The sequence below is a fragment of the Marmota monax genome, unplaced genomic scaffold (genome assembly GCF_021218885.2).
Source record: "Marmota monax isolate L192 unplaced genomic scaffold, Marmota_monax_Labrador192_F-V1.1 WCK01_AAM20220418_F8-fsc00276, whole genome shotgun sequence".
Lineage (NCBI taxonomy): Eukaryota > Metazoa > Chordata > Mammalia > Rodentia > Sciuridae > Marmota > Marmota monax.
In genome coordinates this window covers 383617-402500 of record NW_026695204.1, presented here as the reverse complement: position 1 = coordinate 402500, position 18884 = coordinate 383617, and the positions used below count along the sequence as shown (strand labels likewise).

Sequence of the window (18884 nt, the reverse complement as noted above, 5' to 3'; positions counted from 1 at the left end):
ACATTGAGAAAGACAAGAAGCTCAAGAGATCTAGCCAAACTTTCTGTCATAGCAGTCCCAATCTCAAGGTGACCCACTAACCTATTAATCTATTAATTGCCCATTAGGGCAGAACCTTGGTCATCTCTTCATAATAAGGATTAAATTTCACCATGATTTTCAGAGGGGACACCAAGATAGTTCTTTTTCATAGTCTCTTTTTGCTGAATTTCTCCTTTATATCACAAATTGTCTTTCTAATTTCAAGGAATTGCCTGTATTCTCTTCCATTTTATTTTCTTAAAACTCATTCTTTTGGATTTTTTTGTAGAGCAATTCATTTATTTCCTTTTCTTTGGAGTTTATTGCTAGAGAGTTATTGTATTTCTTTGGAAGCATTATGTTACCTTGTTTTTTCATCCTTCTCTGTGTTAATATTCGTGCATCTGGTGGGTCAGTTTCGTACCAATTTATAGTAAAACTTTTGGCTAGTCATGTGTCTTAGAGTTTGGGTTGGATATTTTGTGTTAGCTTTGGTTACACGTGGTCATGTTAATATCTGTAGCTTCTTCAGCCCTAATCAGTGCTGGCAATGTCTTCAAATGTCTCAGTAGCCTAGGCTACAGGGGTTGTGGGATTGCACTGCCAGGTGGGAAGCAGCTTCCTTAGGCAGGGCCAACAAATATACCAGCACCCATCACTTTCTGTGTGTCATGTTAGGGTGGAGCTACCTTGGTCATCCCAGCTGTATATGGCACCCCAGGTAGTAGAGTGGGGTGCCTGTCAGGATCTAAGGGCTACACAGGACCCCGGCTTTACTAATGGGCCTAGATGGTTTTCCTGTAAGTGCCTAAGAACTCTACTGATGTTTTTTGTGTAGTCCCTGCAGGATGACTTACCCAGGAAGGTCTACCTAGATGTGTCCTTGAGTTAGAATGTGTGGTTGAGGCTGAGCATCTGCTTCTCAGGACCTCAGTGGGCTGAGCTTGTAAGTGATACAGAAGTATCACTGAGGCTGCCTGGTTGCTTCTTGGGGGTCTCAGCAGGTGAACCAAAGGAAAGGCTGCTTCCAGCTATTAGAGGGAGATGGTCAAGAGTAACTTTTTAATACAGTCATAATGATTGAGATTAAGACAAAAATGGTTTACTTCTTTTTGTCTCTAGTTTTCTCAAAGTTGTATTTTAAAAGCCTCAATATTTTATGTTATAGGTTTAACTGAAAGGTCTTGGATTTTTTTTTTAGTTGTTTGTTTTTTGAATAATATTGAAATAAGACCAAATTAAACTGAATCTAATTAGGGTAATAAGTTGCATTACTTCTTTTATGAATGATGAAAGTAATTTAACATCTCTCTTTCTTATATTTCAGGCCTTTTTATGGTTATCATGAGAAGGAAAGACACTTTATGAAGATCTATCTTTACAATCCTGCAATGGTGAAAAGGTACAAAGATAAATGAAACCAAAACATAAAATAACTAAGATTTATTATTTTTATCATTGAAAATAAAGACTAGAAGAAAGGCCTATATAGTTTGTAACATGATAGAAAAAGAGACCCTAAAATGTACATATAAGTGTAAGCATAGAGACCTATGGCTAGGACTATAGGATGGGTATTTTAAAGGTGTAGGGACCTGGTTTATGACCCCCATTGGTTTATTCCTGTCTTAGATGTAGAAAGTTTGTAAAAGTAGGTAAGGAGAAATGAGAGCTGCCTTATATTATGATATTAGTGTCCTGCTGGCAAGATCAGATATTTAATACTAAAGACAAGCTTCGTCTTAAATTTCAAAGCAAGGAGAAATTTGTGAAAGAGAGACCAATGTACAAGGACTTCCTGTTGAGTCCTTACTAGCTGTTAGTAAAATTTTATATACTGAACTTTTTTTGTTAGTTTTGGTTGTTTTTGTTTTCCTCCTCTTCCTCTTCCCCTCCCCCTTAATTAATCTCTGCCGCTAGTTTATTCTCTCACTTATCCTGGAGCCCAAATTATTGAGAGCAGGAAAGGCACATATATAAATATTATTTTCCTTTCAGATTCATGACAAGAGTTTTCATTGTATATGATAATAAGCTAAGGTAAAAATAGATTTGGAGAAATGCTGAGTATTGTTTTTTTCCAGGAGATTCTCTCTGCCAGTAGGTATTGGGTTCCAAAAGTTAATCTTTTGGTAAGACACAAATTGAATGTTTTCCTAAAATGAATTAAGGTACTATGATAGGCATAACCACCAAAGATGTGAGGTTTATTCTGAATTAAATCAGTTGACTACTAATCCCAATTGATCTTTTTTTCTCTACATAACCAGCGAAAACTAGGTTTTTTTACAGACTGCAAAATAGCTTCTGTTTATGTAAGGTACCAAAATAATTTTTCAGAAACATAAACACAGTTAAAAAAAATGGGGGGGTGGGTGCCAGTTCCCCTTTACTTACTTTCTTATAATCAGAAGTACAAAAGAACAATCACCATGGATTCTTACCATCTCTCACAAATTCAGTAGTAAGAAAATAAACTTTACTCATTTTTCCTTTTCTCATTCATAAGTTGCTCTCCAGTGGGAATCACGACTAAAAGTTTTATAAATCTTTTATAAATTGTCTACAAAGTATAATTTTACTTAAAGTATAAATGTAATGTATTTTTCTTCCTTGTACCTATAGCAATTAAATACTTACTAAATTATTATCAATAAGTTCTCTTTACATTATGTAGCCAGCTTATCACAATACCTATCTGAAACCTCTGATTTATTAATGGATTTGTTTATTCATTTTTAAAAAACAAAATTTGTAAGGTGTCTACATAATTTGATGCACTGTGGAAGCTTCTGGGTAAACAGTAATGAGCAAAGTTTGAATGGTTCTTGCCTTTAGGGAATTTACAGCAAAACGAGGGAACAGTAAATTAGTAACCCAATCATATAACCAAAATCATGATAAATACTCTGAAGGAAAGGATAGGGTGTTAACGAAAGAAAGTATTTTTTCCTTTTTTGTTATTTTATATTGTAACATTATACGTTAGTCATTTGCATTATAACATTTAACTAATACATAGTGCAGTGGTAAAGAGTTCCAAATGTGAAACTAGATTGCCTTTTTCAACACCTGGATCTGCTGCTTGCTAGCTTGGTGACTTTAGGCAAGATATTTAATCTCTTTATGCCTTAGCTTCCTCATCTTTAATAGGGTTGATATTAGTGTGCTTTATTCTAATGACTAAGTACAGTTTTTATCTCCCATTTGTTCTTTATTCCAATATAGCTCTTACTTACCCAACCATACTACTGAATTTGCTTTCTCAAATTGCAAAATCCAATTTTTTGTTTTTACCTTTTGACCTTGTGGTAATAATAATGAGATCTTCAAACAATCCCAAATGTTGGTTTCTGAAATATGAACTTTATTTCCTCATACATGTCTGATCATTCATATATCTGCCATTTCATTGGTTCCTTTTGAAATATTTGTTGTTGTTCCTTAGGGTTCTGCCTTAGGTTCATTGTTTCTCTCTATACTTTCTTCTCTTTGCAGCCTTATCTACTTCTATACTTTTATTTTTATTTTCTTAATTTTTATGCATTTGACTTCCAAGTGTGTATTAACAGCCCAAATTTTCCTCAAGCACCCCTGATCAATGTATCAAACCATCTGCTGGATAAATGAAATAGCACTATGGATAAGAGTGAGGGCTCACAAGTCAGAGAAATTTTGATTTGAACTTCAGTTCTATTTTTTATTTGTATGATTTTTGACAACCTTTCCCATTTCTTATAAAATGGGGGTGATAGTACCATAGGCTTGTAGTAAGGATTGAGATTCAATATTTAAACCACTTAGCACAGTATCTAGTATATAGTGCTCAAAAATATGTTAGCTACTTCTACAGTATTAATAAAATTATTCTTATCCTAATCTTCATTGTCATTAATCTCCAAAGTTACGTAGAAATCTGCTTGAATTGTCATTGTATCTAAACCCCTTTATGTCTAAAGCTAAGTTTTATTTTATTTACATGAAAAACTATTTCCTCTCTTCAGAGAGAGATAAACCTCTAGTTAATCATTTAATCTCCTGCCTAGACATCCTTCTAATATACTTCCGCTGAGTAGTACTTATTATGCTACTATAATTGTCTGTTGTTTGTATTCCCCATCATCAAGGAAAAAACCCTACGAAAGAAAAATATTAAAATGGTAGTACTTCTGATTGATGAGATTAAAAGTGATATTTCTTTTTAGAATTTTCATGTAGTCTTTGTGAAATATATTTTAAAAATCTTTGTTGACATTTTGATTGTTTCAATAGTTTTAAATTGGTTAAAGTCAAAATATTCAACATTCATGATTTCATTTTGTTCAGAACATGCACATTTACTTTAAAACTTGACTTAAGCTTTTAATTTTTAACAGAATACAAATTTCCAATAAAATTGAAATGAAAATTTCGTGTAGTGAAAGATCGTTTTTTTCTCTATACAAAGAACATGCCTTTCCATGACCCAATAAGTCTTATGTATGGACAATACTACGTGTTGTTTATGTCTTTATCAGTTGATAGACATTTTGGATTGTTTCCACTTTTTGACTACTATGAACAGTGCCTTTATGAACATTCATATACAAGTTTCTATGTAGCCCAGACTTCCATGTATGTATAATTGTTTTGCTTAACATTTTAGAGAACATAATTTTATAACTCTTTTTTTCTAATTTAGGATATGTGAACTTTTGCAAAGTGGAGCCATAATGAATAAATTTTACCAGCCACATGAAGCACATATTCCCTACCTCCTACAGCTCTTCATTGACTACAATCTCTATGGAATGAATTTAATAAATCTGGCTGCTGTCAAGTTCCGAAAAGCAAGAAGGAAAAGTAAGGTTAATTTTCAAGTTCAAATTAAGACTTTGAAACTAATGTTACATAAGTAACAATTTATAAAATAACATTTTTAGAAAATAAATGCTAAACGGAAAAAGAATTTAAAAATATACAAAATGAGATTTGAAATTATCAGGGAAAGCATCTCAAAAGAAAATTTAATTCTGAAAGATTTATATAGATAAAATTCACATGATAATTTGAGGTTTTCAGTATATTCAGATTTGCCCAACTATCACCAGAAATTTAGAACATTTTGATTATCTATGGAAGAAATATGTACCATTTAACAAGCTTCTCATGCCTACTACCACTAAGGAACAACTAATCTATTTTCTATCTCTACCCATCCTGTGCATCTTATATAAGTGGACTCATGTAATATTTCTGTTTAGCATAATATTCTGAAGGTTCATCTGTTTTGTAGTGTGTATTAATATTTCATTCCTTTTTATGGCCCAATAATCTGTATGTGGATATACTATATTTTGTTTATCTCTTCATCAGTTGATGAACTTCTTGGATTGTTTCTGCCTTTTGATTACTATGAAAAAATGCCTTTATGAACACTCATTTACAAGTGTTTGTATAGTCATGTATTTTTATTTCTCTTGGCCATATACCTAGGAGCAGAATTTCTGGGTCAAATAGTCTAATATCCTTTCATTCTCATCAAATTCTTTCCCTTCTACTTCTTGTCAAACAAAACTAACATTTTTCTTCCAGCCCTAACATTCTAACTGCCTTTTTTTTTTCTTTCTCTTTCTGCCAAACTTAATAAATCAGGGATTAGCATTTTTGTTTCTTAGTTTACCACCTAGTCTCTTGGTTTAATTTCCCTTTTTATCACACCAAAAGTGTGCTTTGAAACGTAGCAAGGGAGGATTTTTGGTTTCCTTGAATAGCGAGACTAGTTTATAGGGGATCAATCCTCCTGCTAAAATAACATTTAAAGGCTGCATAAAATTGAAAGAATAAAATTTTTAATGTATCAAAGAGTTTGTAAACATGAAGACTTGCAGGCCAAAAGGAATAGACAAAGGGGAATGAATGAAAGGGAATGGGACAGGAATAGGAAAGACAGAGGAATGAATCTGACATAATTTTCCTATGTACACATATGAGTACACTATAGTGAATCTCCACATCATGTACAACTACAAGACTGGGATTCTAATTAGAATAAGATATGCTTCATGTTTGTCTAAATAAATATGTTATGTGCAACTAAAAAGAACAAAAGAAAAAACAAAAGAAAAATAGTGCTGAGAGCAACTGTTGCCCTGAGGATATTTATAAATCCTTGAAAATTTAGAATCTTCTCTGCAATAACCCTATCAGATGTAAGAGACAGAAACCAAAACCCAGGGCTACCTGTCAGGTTGAACTCTCCACAGAATAAGATAGGACTTCTAATAGATATGCCCTTAAGTCAAGCACAGACTGGGAAGTGAAACACCTTTGAGATATTTCATCTCTCCAGTTTCAAATTCCCAAAACAAAAAAAGAGATTTCCAAATCTAAAACGTGATCTAAGGTGGTGCTGGTGTGGGAGAATTCTCAGGTCTAGCTAAAAAAGCAAATGCAGATCTTCTTAGAGGAAATTCTTTTAACTATAGATCTCAAAATTTAAAATTTCAAGTATAATATGTTCAGCCCAAAGTTTAGAATATACTAGTCATATCAGAAGACTAGTCTTCATGAGTAAAACCTAGCAAATATACAAACATATATACTCTAGACTTAGAGAATTCAGATATTGGAATTATTAGACATAGATTGAAAAGCTGAAATTCAGAATCCTTATCAAGTAAGGATGTTATTTGTAAAGTTGTAATATATATATAGTATTTGTTTTACCTCTCCAACGTGGAGAGGTGGAACAACTTTGATATAATAAAACCTTTTTTAAAAAGGAGACATTTTGTGGCTGATAACATATTAAATATTACAAATATTGCATTTTTTAAAATATATAAATGTTGAATCATTGATACCCACTAGTTAGGGGCCCTTTAAAGTATAAAAGGAGGTACCCTTTAAAGTATAAACAAAAATAACTAATTCTACTATTTCAATAGAAGAACCTCAAATTTAGATGACAGTTATAGATTATTAAATGCAGTTTTTCTCATCTTACTATCTGAGAATAGTATAAAATCTTCAGAATCAACCTGATTATGTATTAAATAGCTCTCCCTTGGTTACCAAGAAAGAAATCCTCTAAAGTAGAATGAGGTTGACTTCGCTGCCTAGTTGCTCCTTTCTTCTATGTAGAGAAAGAAGCCTAAAGGAATGAAGAGTGATGTAGGAAGATCATTGCCTTTCTTTCCTACAGAGATTGTAGTCCCTCAGTCTCCCAACACTGCATCTTTGTAAAAGCTGTGTTATTTTATATCCAGGAGATACTCATTTTTTACAGTATAGAGATGTTTTAAAAGTAAAAATTGAAGGTGTCACATCACTCAATTTCAATATTTATTACAAAACTACAGAAGCTGTGGTAATCAAGGCAACATGGTATTGTGAAAAGATACAAAAAACATACATATACCAATGGAGCAGATTAGATAGAGCCCAGAAATATGCCCAGATTTGAAACAGCTCATAATTGGCTCATATGGTTATCTTAACTTTGACAAAGGTACAATGGTAATTCAATGGAGAAAGAATAGTATTTTCAGTAAATAATAGTGGATAATTGGATGTTTATGGGCCATAAAATAAAACTCACACATATACTTTATACAGTTTTTAAAAATTAACTTAAAATTATTTACAGACTGAAATGTACAAGTATCAGACTTTTAGAAGAAAAAAAAGGGGAAAATCTTCCCAATTTTTAATTTGACCATGAGATTTTAGAAATAACAAACACCCAAAATAAAAATGATCCATGAAAGAAAAAAACCAGTAATTTGGATTTTATCAAAATTAAAAAGTCATTCTCTGTGGAAAAAAAATGTTAAAAGAATGAAAACAGAAGGACATGGAGCAAAAGAAATATTTATAAATTGTATAGCTAACAATTATATTTAAAATGCATAAATGATTTCTAAAAATCAACAGTATAGAAGAAAACTAGTGAAATTCAAATAAAAACAACCAAATTTAAAGTGTCCAAAAGGCCCAAATGAATACTTTCATTAAAGAAGATGATGTAAGGATGGCAAACATATAAACAGATGCTATTCAATATGGGGAAATGTAAATTCAAAGTACAAAGATCTGCCACAGTATACCTGTTTGAATGGCTACAATTCAAAATATATAAGGATAACAAATGGTGGCCAACATGTGAAACCATAGCAAATCTTGTGCATTGCTGATGAAAATGCAAAAATAGCAGTCAAGTTTGTAAAGATAGTTCATTGATTTCTCATTACATTAAATATAGACATAGTATGACCCCCAACACTTATACTTTTAGTTCCACCCAAATCTGAATACAAATGTTTATAGTAACTTTATTCATAATTGCTAAAAATGTAAAGCAACTAAGATGTCCAGTGAACAAGGAATTGGATAAACTGTGATACTATCTATTTTGTGAGAAAGAGGAACAAACTTTGGATTCACACAACATGGATAAAACTTTAAAGCATTTTACTAAGTAAAAGAAGCCAGACTCAAATGGTATAGTTTTATTCATATGACCTTCTAGAAAAGGCAAAACTGTAGAAGCAAAAAATATTGGTTGCCAGGTATCAACAGAAAGGGGAGTATTGAAGTACAGGGACCTTTTAGGATGAAAGAATTATTCTGTATAATACTGTGGTGGTAGATGTAGACTTGTTCCTCAAACCCATAGAACTGAACTGAACTTAAGGTTAAAATGTCACCAGTACATGTGGATATTGTGTATCCTCTAATACGATGCGATAGGAGGGGCACTTCATCTGTGATATGCTTTCGAGAAACCCATAGCCATTAGAATTTATTTAACCCATATGGGTTAAATAGAATTTTAACCCATAGAAATTATTCTAAAATAAAAAGATTATTGGGGTGGGGCCACAAGTTGGCTGTCAGTGCCAAGTATAGTTTCATCATGAAAAAAAAACATCAGACAGACCTAGACTGGAGGTCCTTCTATGGGTTTCTTTATTAATGCTCATGTCTATCAAGACATGAAACATAAGGAAAAACTAAGAAATAGACCAGAAGGGTTTAGGAAGACATGGTGCGACTACATGTGATATGGTGCCCTAGACTGGATTCTGTTATAGAAAGAGTACATTAATGGAAAAACTAGAGAAATTCAGATAAAAAGTATAGTTTAATTAATAGTAATCTTCTGTGTAAGTTTCTGCATTGTACCATGGTAATAAAGGTGTTTAAAATAAAGGAAACTAGGTAATCTACATTCAGAATTCTGTAGTATTCTTGAGGCTTGCCTTTATATCCAAAATTATTCTAAAATAAAAAGATTATTGGGGTGGGGCCACAAGTTGGCTGTCAGTGCCAAGTATAGCTGATTTAAAGATTGAGGAATTGAAGTTTGTAGAGTATGTACAGTAAAAGTCGTCCCCCCACCCTCAATAAATAAAAAAGCAGGAGAGAAATTTGAATTAGCAAATTTAGGTAAACTGGTTTGTTTTTGGTTTTGTTTTGTTTTGTTTTACAAAATGATAATATTGGAATGGTAATTAGAAGTGATTTTTTTTTAAAGCATGGAAAATGTTTACAAATTTAAAGGCAGAATTGTGTGAAATTAGAAGAAATTTTAAAACTAGGGAAAGTTGCAAATTGAAAAAATAAAATTTACATCTTAATTCATCATATGAATATTATGGTTTTATTTGGTATAAGATAAAATGTTATACTACATCTGGGTATCATAGCATATGCCTGTAATCTCAGCCGCTGGGAGACTGAGGCAGGAGGATCACAAGTTCAAGGCCAGCCTGGGCAACTTAGCAAGACCATGTCTCAAAATACAAAATAAAAATACTGGTGATATAACTTGAAGGTAAAGCATGCCTTGGTTCAATCGCCAGTACTGCAAAAAAAAAAAAAAAAAAAAAAAATCAAATGGTTATATGACAGTCATGGAAAGAATAGGTAGATTAGGTAAATAATCTTTTGTATTTTACTTTGTCATGTTACAAACATTACAATTAAGAGTAAAGCTCTTATGGCAAATAAATATGTATTGTATATTTAAATAATAGTATTTTTATCTTATAAGACAAATTAATGAAATATCTCTTAATTACTTGTTAATGTAGCTTTACTTTTGAAACTGAAATACATTCAAAAGTGAAAAATATTTAGAAATTTGAATATTATATGCATTTTTATAATTTTTTACCAGTATTCAATTGTATAATCAATTGCCAAATGAAATGGAAATGGTACTAGTTATTATAGTTTGTTAAAGTGTATTAAAATACTTAAATGGAATAAATATTTTGAGTATCCCAGAGTCATTTTATATTATATATCTTTAACATCTATAGTTGAAAGAAATTATATGTGTATATATAATACTTATGAATATATGTGGGGGGATGATTATATATATGATTCTTTTGTTTATTTGTTTTGATCTTTTGGCAGTACTGGAGATTGAACCCAGGGCTCTCTCTACCACTAAGCTAACATTGCCAGTTCTTTTTATTTTTTATTTTGAGGCAGGGCCTCCCTAATTTGCCCAGATTGGCCTCAAATTTATAATCTTCTTACCTCAGCCTCCTGACTAGCTGGAATTATAGGTATGTGCCACTGCACCTTACTGAACATATTTAAATGAGGATGTTTTCATATTCCCTGGGAAATATGCTGAAACAATACCCAGAGTGTAGGTAAAACAAGATTTGAGGTAGAGGGGATGCTGGGGATTGAATCCAGGGCTTCATGCATCAAGCACTCTTCACTAAGCTCATCCCCATCCCTGAAATTAGAATTTTTGTAATGTGATTGGTAACCCTGAATCAGTAAATTTGTATATATTTTTATTGATATAAATTTCTTAGAAAATAATAAATTTAAAAATGTGAAGTAATTTCTTACCAATGCCCTATCCAAAGCCTTTTATTTTTATTTTTTAAAAAATATTTTTTATTTGTAAATGGATTACTTATTTACTTGCTTACTTATTTATTTATATGCGATGCTGAGGATCAAACCCAGGGCCTCACACATGCCAGGCAAGTGCTCTACCACTGAGACACAACTCCAGCCCCGAAAGCCTTTTAAAACCAGAATTTGTATAAAATCAATTGCATGTTTTAGCATCTGTTTTGTTGAAAGATGATGGTGCTTTCTAATTATACCATTTTATGATTAAGCTAACTAAATCAAAGTTTTAAATTTACCTAAAGAGAATTGTGAATTTAATCTTTCTTAATGTTAGGATTCATTTTGATACCACTCATTTGGCTTTCTTTTATTTGAAAATTTAAATTCCTGCAGGAGGTAACAAAAAAAGTTCAAAAATTTAGAGACTCCTTCCAAGGCATTATTACCTTGGGACTCAGTTTCTGAAATTCGGATCTGTAAACAGACATGTGTAGTTTCCCCTTCAAATCCAGGTCAAGTTTTATTCACATTTACCCAGGCTTCCACTCACTATTACCACCCATTATGTCTGGAACGCATTGTGTATTTTCTTTTTGTTTAGGGATTTGTTATCAAAGTATGTTTCGAATTTCATGTGAAATTTCCACTAGAATTTTTATTGAAGCCCAGAGTACCTTAGGAATTTAAAGTCCATAAAAACTCATAATTCTGTATTTTTCAAATGAGATACAATAGCACTTTTAAATGTATCATACTTTTATTATACTATGAGAATATTGTAGCCATTTACCCCTGGTGTCTATATATTGCAAATATTTTTATTTCTGCTCTGAGTTTGGAGTTAATAATAAATATTTTTTCTTTTTCCTCTTAGGTTGAATTTTTAGGACATAATTTAGGAATTAGACTGTATATTATTATTTTACTTAAAGTATAATTATATGTAAATTATAGGGACTGATTTATTTATTTTAATCTTTTTTGGATACACACAACAGTGTATTCTATTTCAACATATTATACATACATGGAGTATAACTTATTCTAATTAGGATCCCATTCTTGTGATTATACATGATGTGGAGTTTCACTGGTGGTGTATTCATGTATGAAAATAGGAAAGTTATGTCTGATTCATTCTTCTGTCTTTCCTGTTCTCACCCCTGCTCCCTTCACTTCATTCTCCCTTGTCTAATCCACTGAATTTCTACCCTTCCCCTTCTGATGTATGTATGTTAGCATACAAATATCAGAGAGAACATTCTGCCTTAGGTTTTTCTAGGATTGGCTTATTTCACTTACTTAGCATGATAGTCTCCAGATTCATCCTTTTGCCAGCAAAAGTCATAAAAAATTTACCTTTCTACACCTAGGTGATACATCACATGCAACTGGATCATGCAAGGATCGGTTATCAGGAAATACCCTTCCTGGTACTTTATTTTGGTGGGAAGAAGGTGAAATACCAAGGTTAGTTAATGTGGTAAAGGAAATGAATGTTTTATGTGTATCCCAGTTGGGATGATAAATCAGTGGTATCATATTTTGGGCCTTTTTAATTGATGAGTTTAACAATAAAGCAAATCTCAAGGTTACAAAGAATTGTAGATTTAAAAATCAGATCATGAAATGTACCTAGTTATTACCTAATTAATAAATCTGTGGTAGATTGTTATATTTCTAGCATTCATCTTCATTATGCATTCTAAACTGAGATCTTATGGCTTATCATAAAGTAAAAAAAATAATGTTTATAATAAATAGCAACTTAAAACTGAAATAGCAAATATTCTAATAAAAACCCCACAAATTTCTAAATATTAAGTGTTTATGAAAATAAATGCATTGACATGCTGTGTTAATGAATAATATAATTGTGGTTTCTTTCAATTATCTTATTGATTTTTTTGAATGTTATACTCTAAATGTTTAGAATTCCCTAGGTTAATATGGTTTCTTCTACAATCTGGGTAGCAAAGAAAAGGCCAACTATCTTTCTATTACATTTCCTTCCATTTGACTTGTTAAGGAAATTGGGGAAAGGGAAGTCAGAAAATATAAGATAAACAACATCAATTTTGAAAGTGTGACTGTTGTATTCTTCCCAGGGCTTTTTTCATTTTGCTCCCAGCAGCTCAGCTGGCAAGGAGGTTATGCCTGGAGGAACAGGCTCTGGGGACAGCAGCTTCCACCATAAGGCAGGCATATAATTGGCACCTGTCTAAATTAATCAGTAATAGCTTTGGTCTGTAATCAGTACCTAAATCAGTAGTTTTATCTACATAGAACTAAGGGGTTTCTCTTTTATACCACATGGCATTGCCCAAACTTTCTTTATCCTTTTATTGGTCAGTTGAGTCGTGGCAGGATAGTTATAGTTTTCCCCTTTTCACTTCACTTGTCACCTGATACTTTTTAAGAATGCAAGGAAGATGGGTTGGGGATATGGCTCAAGCGGTAGCGCGCTCGCCTGGCATGCGTGCGGCCCGGATTCGATCCTCAGCACCACATACAAACAAAGATGTTGTGTCCACCGAAAACTAAAACATAAATATTAAAGAAATTCTCTCTCTCTCTCTCTCTTTAAAAAAAAAAAAAAAGAATGCAAGGAAGAAATTGTATCTTTAATGACTTTATTTTTTATTTCATGAAAAGAAAATGTGAATTTATTAACTAGTTGAATATAAACTATCAAAAATATTTCTATAGAGGGCTGGGGATATAGCTCAGTTGGTAGAGTGCTTGCCTCCCATGTACAAGGCCCTGGGTTCAATCCCCAGCACCACCGAAAAACAAAAAAAAAACAATTTCTATAGAGCTTAATTTGTATAGTTTCAAATCTTTAATGTATATTTGACAGAATTTCCATATCAGAATTACTTGGGGTTTCTTAATATACCTAAAGTTAAAAACCTCTTTATATTGTTTTAAGACTGGAATAGTATAGCAGAATGAATCTTTAAAGACTGAATTAATATGGACAATCAATAATTCTGGTATTAAGAAGGATCAGGACTTTTAAAAAAAAATTTTAGTAGCCAACGGATTTTATTTATTTATATGCAGTGCTGAGAATCAAACCCTGTGTCTCACACGTGCCAGGCAAGTGCTTGACCACTGAGCCCTGTCCCCAGCCCAGCATCAGGACCTTTTGATAAACACACTGATAACTTCTTAGTTTCTTCACATATGTAGTAGGATTTTTTTTTTAATAATCTTTTTGAGATGATTGTATACACTAGATTCCCTAGTTTTCTAAGTTCTATATGTAGTAGGGTTTTTTTTTTCTTTCTTTTCTTTTCATGATCAATTAAAATTTAAGTTTATTTGTAGTTTGAAGCCCTTTTATAACTAATGTCTTTCTGGTTAGGTCCCGAGACTGTAAATTTGGGGAAATTCTGTATTTTAATGAAAAACTTTAACTTCAGAATGTTTTTTAAAGTGCCCTGTTTTATTTACTTTTAAGAGTTGTACAGTGGCTGGGGATGTAGCTCAGTGGTAAAGCCCTTGCCTAGCATGTATGAGTCCCTGGACTTGACACCTAGCACCAGGAAAAAACAAAGAGAAAAAGAAGGTGTACGAACTAAATTATAAAGAAAAGATATGAATAAGCAAATTAGTGAAGTTACACGAGTTATTCAGAGTTAGAATTTGTAATAAGTACAGAATAGTTACATATAAAATATTGCTTTCTGATTATCCCGTATTTTTATATTTTTCTCATGCTGATATAAATGGAAATCTATAATTGCGTCAAATACACAGTATGAAAAGTTTTGTCATAAATTAGTATTTTTCTAGTGTTCTAGAGTCGTATCTAACCCCGTACTAGTACTTTCTTCTGGGTACTTTCCCCCCTTCCCAGTATAAATGTTTTATTTCTCTTCACAAATCTTAAAAAGGCCATTACAGGGCTGGGGTTGTAGCTCGGCCATAGAGCACTTGCTTGGCACTGGGTTCAATCCTCATCACCACATAAAAATACATAAATAAAAAGGGTATTATGTCCATCTACAACTAAAAAAAATACTGGAAAAAACCACAAAGGTCATAACAAATAGCAACAAATTTGTAATGAGTTGGGGTGCTAAGTCAACAGTTTTGCTAACCTTACTTTCAAAAAAAATTCAGTGTAAAATACCTAATATATGACCCTTCAGGGTCATTTGCCTAATTGTTAAATCTACAAATGTCAAAAATCTAACTTCAATAATCTTAATACTGGCTACCCATCAAAATCATCTGGAAAGATTTTTTAAATTAATACATGTCTGAGCTCTGTCCTCAATAATTCTAAGTTAAGCTGTGAACAGAAATATGCAGAGAGGTACAGTTGTCTGACTGGCACCATATTATCTACCTTCAGTGATTAAAATAAATGGTCTACATGTATATGCTAAAGTTTTTTTTATCAGACTTTTTCTGCCTGTTGGAAACAAATTTTTAAATCAGAAGTCAGTTTTCTTTCTTTGGGATCATTTCCTGTCTGGAATGTCTAAAGTAGTTTTGTAATAAGTGTAATAAATGGTTGTAAGTTTCTGTGACAAATTTACTGGTGGTACTAGGGATCGAACTGAGGCCTTCAAGCATGCCAGGCAAGCGCTCTACCATGGACCCAGATCTCCAGAACAGAGATTATATTTTTTAATATTATTGTTTCCCTCCTTTGTCACAAAAGTGCTACTCCTGGAAGGTTCTTTTTTGACATTTACAGTATAATTCTTTCAGCATGAAAAACTTTTTAGTATAAAAAGTAAATTGTTTGGGCTGGGGATGTCGCTCAAGCTGTAGCGCACTTGCCTGGCATGTGTGGGGCGCTGGATTCGATCCTCAGCACTACATAAAAATAAAATAAAGATGTTGTGTCCACCGAAAACTAAAAAATAAATATTAAAAAATTCTCTCTCTCTTTCTCTCTCTCTTTCTTTCTCTCTCTCTCTTTTAAAAAAAAGTAAATTATTGACTATAAACTATTTTATCTGACACTTCCGTTCATGGCAAAACTGATATTGTGAAATTGTATGAACGAAAAGAACAGTCTACTTTGGGAATTATTTTTTTCTGAACACTAAAGGAATTTATTGTGATAGTTTGGCTAATATGCCATTCCTCTATCAATAGTAAAAAGATACATGTATATGTGTGGATGTTGTACAAATGTATATATGTGTACAAATATATATCCACATATAAGTTTGAATATGAAAATTCTGTGATGTAACAAAATTCACTTCTGTTCTTTTTTGTGCGTTTGCTGGGGATTGAACGCAGGGCCTTACGCATGTCAGGCAAGTGCTCTGTTAACTGAGTTACATCCCCAGCCCTAACAAATTAATTTCTAATGTCCCATCAAAATTTCCTTAGGGAAAGAGGTCCTACTATTGTTTCTCTTAAAATATTGAAGACATTTCATTTCAAATCAAATGATAATGATATATACTGTCAGTCACTTTCAGGTAAAGTCATGGATCTCCCCTTTTCATTTTGGTGTCAGATTTGGTAGAAGATCTCAATTTTAAAATGAGTAAAATGGAATTCATACTAGATATTGCCTCTTTGTTCTAGTAAGCATGGACAATTATGTGGTGTCTTTTCTTCAGTGGCTCTAATGAAAAAACAATTGCTTTTGAGTCAAAGGGCATTAGTGGGAAATAACCCTCTGTTCTCATAAATAAATTAATGACCTGGTGTCATTGCTGTTGCTAGTTATGATCCCACCATGCAGCATTCATGTGGTTTATCAATTCTATGGTTATGAAGAATTTTAAAGCATTCCCCAGCTCAACTGTAGTTGAGGGCAGGAAGAGCAAGAAGTTATCTTAATTACTTTTTAGTATGCTAGCTTCCCTCATCTCTTGTTGCATGTTCTCTCCTTGGTTTTTGGAAAACTTATTATTGCTGAAGAAAAGGCCTTTAGGCAACTGATTTTATGTGTGGGGTCTTTTATGCATATACTGTTATCCTCCTTTATCCCGTCCCATTCTTCTCTGCACCATAATCTCATACTAAAACATTGAATAGTCCTTATATATAAAATACAATTAACCAAAATATGTTGAATATGCTGCCAAGGTTCTCAATGTATTTTTCTCGTTCTATTTTTCTTTTGTATGTATATATAATAATACCAATTATGTCATAAATAATTGTAAATTAATTTAATATCACTAGGTTTTTTGCTACTACAAAACGTGAAATCTTGTATGAGTAAGAAAAATCTTACAAAGTTTTCTCTAACATGGTTTTTTGTTGTTGTTTTTTGATATCTCTTCGTTACAGCTCTTTAATACTGGAAGGTGTCGAACCACAGAGTACTTGTGAATTAGAAGTGGATGCTGTAGCTGCTGACATTTTAAATCGTCTGGATATTGAGAGTACATATTCAATTACTTTTATATATATTTTTATTTGTAAAACTTAATGATCAAAGTAGAGTGGAAAACTACCGAGAACTAAGATATTATAGAAAAAGAATGCAACATATTTTTAAGATTTCTTCTGTATTTCTGAAGGGATAAACATTATTTTTCACTCATATTTTCATTCAGATGAGTATAAAACTAAAATAAGTATGACATTAAATAAAAGGAGCCAATATAAAATAATTTAATATACTCTGACTTTTAATTGTTTTATCTTCAGATTATATACCAGGGAGGAAACCCTAAACTATGGTCAGATGTTTGAATTTTATTTCCTTGATAGGTTTGGGGGAGACCATAGAAAGAAAACTAACAAAGGAGTAACATAATAAATACAGGTTGGCAAAGGGGAATAAAGGAAAAGTAGGAGGTGGGAATAGGAAAGACAGTAGAATGAATCGAACATAACTTTCCTATGTTCATACATGAATACACAACCAATTAAACTCCACATCATGTTTAATCCCAAGAATAGAATTAGATGAGTTATATTCTATATATGTATAATATGTCAAAATATACTTTACTATCAATGTATATCTACAAGAACAAATTTTAAAAATACATGTTGAGATAGCTTATCCATTATTACACAAAATAGATAATTCTTTTTCTTAATAGTCATTGTTTATTATAGAAATAGTAGATTTCTTAAGCAAGAATTATTCACAGTGACCCTTGTAATATTGAAGTATTATTGTGATTACAGCTCAAATTGGTGGAAACCCTGGTTTACAGGCCATATGGGAAGATGAAAAACAACGACGAAGAAACAGAAATGAAACTTCTCAAATTAGCCAACCTGAATCACAAGGTATATACCTAATAATACTCTAATAGTGTTTTATTTTATCTTTAATTTTTAAGTTTGTTCTAATTAGTTATACTTGACAGTAGAATACATCATTTCTAATGATGTTTTAAGCTAATATTTTAATGGGAAAATTTAGCCCTTGAGTTTTTCCCTTAGCACTAGATTTTACTTTTCAAATTATCTTTAAAATTTCTATGTATTTTTTCTATTGTCATTGCCGTATAATCAGTAGTTCTTTCTTTACAACTGTAATCTACAGTGGGAAAATTCTCCATGAGAATTTGACATCTCTACTGTCTTTGGTTCTCACTGTATTTTATTATCTTCCTCTACTTTCTGTTCCTTTTCCCTCTTCTAGTGTGTTCCAGCTTTCTTTATTTCCAACCATGAATCTCAACTTAGAAATACCATTTAGTTTATGAAGCTTTGATAACATGCTGCCCCAGATTATTTTCTGGGAATGTCATATCAACTCTTGCTTTGATCATCACATACAGTTCTGAGGAAAATACTCATTTACTATTAAATATTGTAACATTAAATATTGTAACATTCAAAAGGAATTTGAGAGGGCTCAAGTAAATACCATAAATACAACAAAATTTTTTAAATGAAGGTCAAAGAATACAAAGGCAAATCTATTTAAGATATAGAAGTAAGCCCTATATTGAAATCCAATAAAATTGTAAATTTTTATAATGTTTATGGCACTAAAAATGTTTTGATAAAATTTGTGTGCCCTTTAGAAGAGAAAG

The 18884-nt window shown here is 32.0% G+C and overlaps 1 protein-coding gene across 4 annotated transcripts in view; it reads left to right on the top strand.

Moving 5' to 3' along the window:
• The window catches only part of Rev3l (REV3 like, DNA directed polymerase zeta catalytic subunit), a 184880-nt gene that overhangs the window by 67452 nt on the left and 98544 nt on the right, over nt 1-18884 (top strand). For all 4 annotated transcript variants that reach the window (XR_009225459.1, XM_046429923.2, XM_046429925.2 and 1 more), the window contains exons 3-7: nt 1349-1423; nt 4703-4863; nt 12267-12363; nt 17173-17267; nt 18025-18129. Coding sequence is in view for 3 of the 4 variants with exons in the window: in XM_046429923.2 (XP_046285879.1) it covers nt 1349-1423; nt 4703-4863; nt 12267-12363; nt 17173-17267; nt 18025-18129 (533 nt within the window). In the remaining variant the exon portion in view is untranslated. The remainder of the gene's footprint in view (nt 1-1348; nt 1424-4702; nt 4864-12266; nt 12364-17172; nt 17268-18024; nt 18130-18884) is intronic.